A 4677-nucleotide genomic window follows, 5' to 3' on the forward strand; every position below is an offset into this window, starting at 1 on the left:
GTGAAATAACAACGTCTCGCCTGATGGTGGCAGTACTAGAAACACGAGGATCACAGCATCATCATGATGGACCGACTGAGAGATGATCTAATATGAAGTAACACATCTAATCTTGGACAGTTTAACAGTTTGTTTCTTTAAAGTGCAGCAGAAATAAATCTGTAAGTGACAAAGTGACTTTTCCTTTAATCTGAGCTGTGAACGTGTGTTTGTGAAAAATGAAGTTCTTCTTGTTCCAATGCTTTAATATTTGATGTCAGTGACTTTACAAATATAAAAACTGAACTGCGTTCTGCACGGAGGAGTTTGTGGTTTGTCTTTCTTTGCCACTTCCTTGAAGCTTCTTCCTGTACAAAAGCAGGAAGAAGGCTGGCCAGAGTGACAGCAGTGTGCGGACAGGATGTCACTGTAGTACTGCACACCTGTTAGAGTACAGCTTAAACTCCTGCTCAGCGTCTCCATCCTCTCACGATGTCCTCAGATATTTATGCTGAACCAGATCTATCAAAGAAGGTGAGATACAGCAGAAAGGAGGACGGAGCAGAGTGGGAGCAGAGGGAGGTGGATATCTACGAGAGTGCAGATGCAGCAGGAGGTGAGTGAACCGTAATAACATTTCATTTCTGGTTTGTTACAGTTAAGTTTTCACAAACTGCCATCAAACATCAAACTTTTTACCTGACTCGCTGTTTCCTGTGATGTACGATTATTTCCTCTTACTGACTTTGAAACAGACGCTCTGCACAGAAAACAGATTTGGACACTTAAAGGGACCAAGGAGGCTCTTTTACTCCCTGACTTGTATATTTAAATGTGCTATTGTTATATTTTCATTTGTAAAAATAAACAGTGAATCGTGGATAACAGCCCAGATTCAAAGATATCCTGAAGTACACGCTGCTTTACAAACGCGTGAGCAGCGCAGAGAGGAAGGCTGTGGGCGAGCGTTTGGATGCTGTTTCTAACCCAGTTACACAAATATCATCTACCTGGTCCTTTAAATGGAAGCTGCAATATCAGGAAATACATCAGTTCTAAAGCACACGTGTGTCAAATTTTTACCATGAAAATGAGAGAAAAATGCATTTAAAGACATGAGAACATTTCTGAATGTGTGTCGCAGATAAACACATCAGTCTCATGGTAGGTTAAAGACATATTTAACTAATATATGATCTCATCCATAACCCCGTTCTGTTGCTGTAGTCACGTAAATTGTTTGGACACTTGAGGGTTAAACACAATGCGGATGTCTTATTTTGGTGTCTGACTCTTGTGGAGATGAGCTCATGAAACCACAGGTCTATTAAAGACAGAGAGACAGGAAATAACAAACAGCTCTACCACCTGAGCCACAGCCAGGTGGTAGAGCTGATCAGCTGATAGGAAGGTTGGTGGTTCGATCCCCTCCAGTCTGCATGTCAAATATCCTTGGGCAAGATACTAACCCCAAGTTGCCCTCTGATGTGTTCATCCGATTGTGAATGTAGTTTAGTTTGCACTTGTGTTTAGAAGTGCTTGAATGAGTGGGTGTGAATGGGTGAATGAGGCATGCTGTATCAGCGCTGTGAGTACTCCGGGAGAGTAGAAGAGTGTTGTATAACAATCGGTCCATTTACCAAACCAACATCCACACTGCTTTCTAACAGGACCACAGACTCAGAATCCTCCTTCAGTCCTGAAGGGCTCTTTCAGATGTGCTACACTGGGTCTAAGAGTGCTGTGCCTCCTGATGTTAGCTGGGATCATCATCCTGTCCATATGCTGTAAGATAAGATACAACCTCTGAACTTCTCCTGCAAATGAATGTATGACTGATACTGAATCCCAGCAGCCAACAAACATGCAGCTTCACAACCAGAACGTGTCCTTCTGCCACAGCAAATACAGGAAGTACCTGATCACATGGAAACACCTTTGATATGAGGAAGTGTTGAAGCCTCAGAGCAGCTTTGACTGAATGTAAAAAGACATATTTTCAGTGAGAACAGGCACATGTCACATGAGTCAGAATCTATTCTTTCAAAGCATATAGATAACATCTCTGACTACAGGTGTAGAAATGCTGTTTGACTCTTCACCTTCTTCCTCCACACTGAAGCACAATTATTCTGAATCTTGTCAGTGGTTTTTGTTCACAGTTGATACGTATTTAGCTCATCAGATTTCCTGTAGTTCTAACACCTCCACCCACAGGACATGTTAAAGAACAATGGCTGCAAGTTTCTGACTCTTATTGATATATTTGACAAAGCAGAGGAAGAAGATTATTTCTGTTCAATGTTTCACTCATTTTATTTTATTTTATTTTATTTTGGTTTCACTGAAATATTTCAGTTGGTTGGAGTAACAGTCAGTTACAGGAAGAAGTGAAGAAGCTGAAGGAGAAGATAGAAGGTAATAAAGTTTGAATAACTGATAGAAAACATCAGTGTTACACAGTGATAACCTGATTGTGTCTTTGTTTTGAATCCTAAATGTTTGATGCTGTGTAACAGTTTCTCTGTATAAATGTAAGTTTCAGTTCATTATGAATAAGAGAGAAAACCTGAGTTTAAATGAAGCATTTACAGGGAAAATGACAGGAACCAAAGATTAATGTGATACAACAGGACACAAAGTCTGTCTTTAAAACATGTGTTTGACTTTAAGAGAAGTGTCCTGATCGATGGATGAGATTTGGAAGCAGCTGTTACTTTAAATCCACTGAGTGGAAAACTTGGTCTGAGAGCAGGAGAGCCTGTCAGGATAAAGGAGCTGATCTGGTGATGATAAACAGCAAAGAGGAACAGGTGGGTGTGTTTGTTCATGTCTGTGTGATCTTTGATGGAGCTGACAGTCATCTGTTACTTGTGTCTTTGACCTGCTGTCAGTCTGTGACCTGCTTCCTGTCTCCACTCTGATGGATTTCTTGGATTCTCCTTTTTTGTTGCAGACACATTCAAACGTAAAGTTTTTACACATTTGACAAACATTTAATTTACACAGAAATGTTATAAAATGAGAGAAATCCTCATAATCCAGATTATTTTTCTGATTCAATCCAACTGAATCAAATGATTTGTTAACACTGATTCCACTGCAACACTGACTGAGCTACAGGAGGAGCTGATATTCATCGATTCTTTGGCTCTTTCTGATTTCTGCACAATGGAAGAAAAGTTTCATCACAGTTATTCTTCCTTCAGACATGTTCACAAGATGATGTCACTACAACAGAAGTGCTGAATTATGACTGGAGACAATATTTGTGTCTCTTCTCAAACAGGAATTTGTCAGTAAATTTGCAGGATACTCTTGGATTGGTCTGAGATCCAAACAGACATCAGGAGGATATGAATGGGAATGGGTGGACGGATCAGCGCTGACAGAAACGTGAGACATTAGTTTGTTTCTATTCCAGAGTTATTATTTAGAAGTGAAACACTGATGTTTTGGAAGATAGATCAGCAATACATGAGCTGAGCTATTTTCCAACAGCCCCACAAACTGAATGTAAAGAAAAGCAGAAATCCTCCTTTGAATGAACAGCTGTGCTTGAACTCTCTTCATCTGCAGTCTGTGATGACGTTCAGTTACAACAAGTCAGTTTGAAGGAATCAGGATTGAAACATGTTCAAAGCAGCGACCGACACATTTCACTTTGTTCAATTTGTCTTCATGTTTTTGTGCTGTAATGTTTCTTTTCTCACAGAACAAAAAGTGTTTCAGAGAATTCCTGTCTCTTCTTCTTTGGTGTTTGTAAAACTTCAGAACATATGAAGGAAGAAGCTTCAGTAAATATGACCTGATAGACACACATTTCAAAGTGATGTCTGTAAACAGCTGACAAAACAGTTTCAAACAGCAGAAAGTCAGCTCTGACTTCTTTTTATTCTCCATTTTTACAGCAGGAAGATTTCATATTCATCAAAGCTTGAAAGCTGTTTTAGTGTGCATGATGATTCTCAGAGAAAAGTCTAAAGGAGGGAAAGTGGGCGAGAAACCTGGGAAAGAAATACAGCAAATATTGGAAATATTCCAAAAGAGACGCATATTTATATGAATGTGACAATAGTTATGAGTTTAGTCCAGTTTCATATCAGATTTGATCTCTCTGACAGGTTCTGGGCAGAAGGACCAAAAGAGCCATGGTCAGATCACAATGTAGTTTACTGTAGTTATGACGGGAAATGCCATCGTCACGATTCTTCTGAATCAACGACCTTCATCTGTGAGAAATGAGTTTGGTGCTTTGATGTAAATGTTTGAATAATCCAACCAAAGACACCTCACTATGAAATGTCCTGCATGAGCCTCAGACTCAGCTTACAGTCTTTACTTGTTCATTCTGCATCATATATTGATTACATATATTGTCCCTCTGTGCTCTGTGCTGTACAGTAAGGTTGGAAGTCATCCACACAAAACCTTGAAGTACTTCATTACTCTGTAGTTCCAGCAAATTGTTCTAATAAAAGTCAAAGTGCAGCTTGTCTTTACTTTGGTTTACTTGGTTTATTCATCAGCCTGTTGGTCCTAAAACTTCAGTAAATGTCTTCTTCAGTTTCTCTCAAACAGCTGAAAGTTGCTGCTTCTTACTTTTAGCTACAAATCAGGAACCAAGAGACTGAAACCAGCACAAATTCAGTTTGTCAAACTTACAACGTGTGAATAAGTGAAGATGAATCCGTTTAA

The 4677-nt window shown here is 39.4% G+C and overlaps 1 protein-coding gene across 1 annotated transcript; it reads left to right on the top strand.

The window, feature by feature from the left end:
* Positions 1 to 397: 397 nt before the first annotated feature.
* On the top strand, positions 398 to 4224 carry LOC147303160 (NKG2-D type II integral membrane protein-like). Its single transcript, XM_086280111.1, has 6 exons — positions 398 to 595; positions 1650 to 1766; positions 2338 to 2397; positions 2653 to 2792; positions 3269 to 3375; positions 4104 to 4224. The coding sequence occupies exons 1-6, from the start codon at positions 472 to 474 to the stop codon at positions 4222 to 4224; spliced, it is 669 nt and encodes a 222-aa protein (XP_086136237.1). The 5' UTR covers positions 398 to 471.
* The last annotated feature ends 453 nt before the right edge of the window (positions 4225 to 4677 follow it).

This window comes from Aulonocara sp. 'chitande type north' Nkhata Bay, linkage group LG22, assembly GCF_057382095.1.
Source record: "Aulonocara sp. 'chitande type north' Nkhata Bay isolate Kocher_YH1m ecotype deep benthic linkage group LG22, A_spYH_male_GT1.1, whole genome shotgun sequence".
Classification (NCBI taxonomy): Eukaryota; Metazoa; Chordata; class Actinopteri; order Cichliformes; family Cichlidae; genus Aulonocara; species Aulonocara sp. 'chitande type north' Nkhata Bay.

What these genes read in the sequence shown, in the direction of transcription:
- LOC147303160 (XM_086280111.1), top strand. Translation starts at nt 472, where the DNA reads ATGTCCTCAGATATTTATGCTGAACCAGATCTATCAAAGAAGGTGAGA. An exon ending in GAGTGCAGATGCAGCAGGAG is followed by an intron (nt 596 to 1,649) that starts GTGAGTGAACCG and finishes GCTTTCTAACAG; the next exon opens with GACCACAGACTCAGAATCCT. An exon ending in GGATCAGCGCTGACAGAAAC is followed by an intron (nt 3,376 to 4,103) that starts GTGAGACATTAG and finishes TCTCTCTGACAG; the next exon opens with GTTCTGGGCAGAAGGACCAA.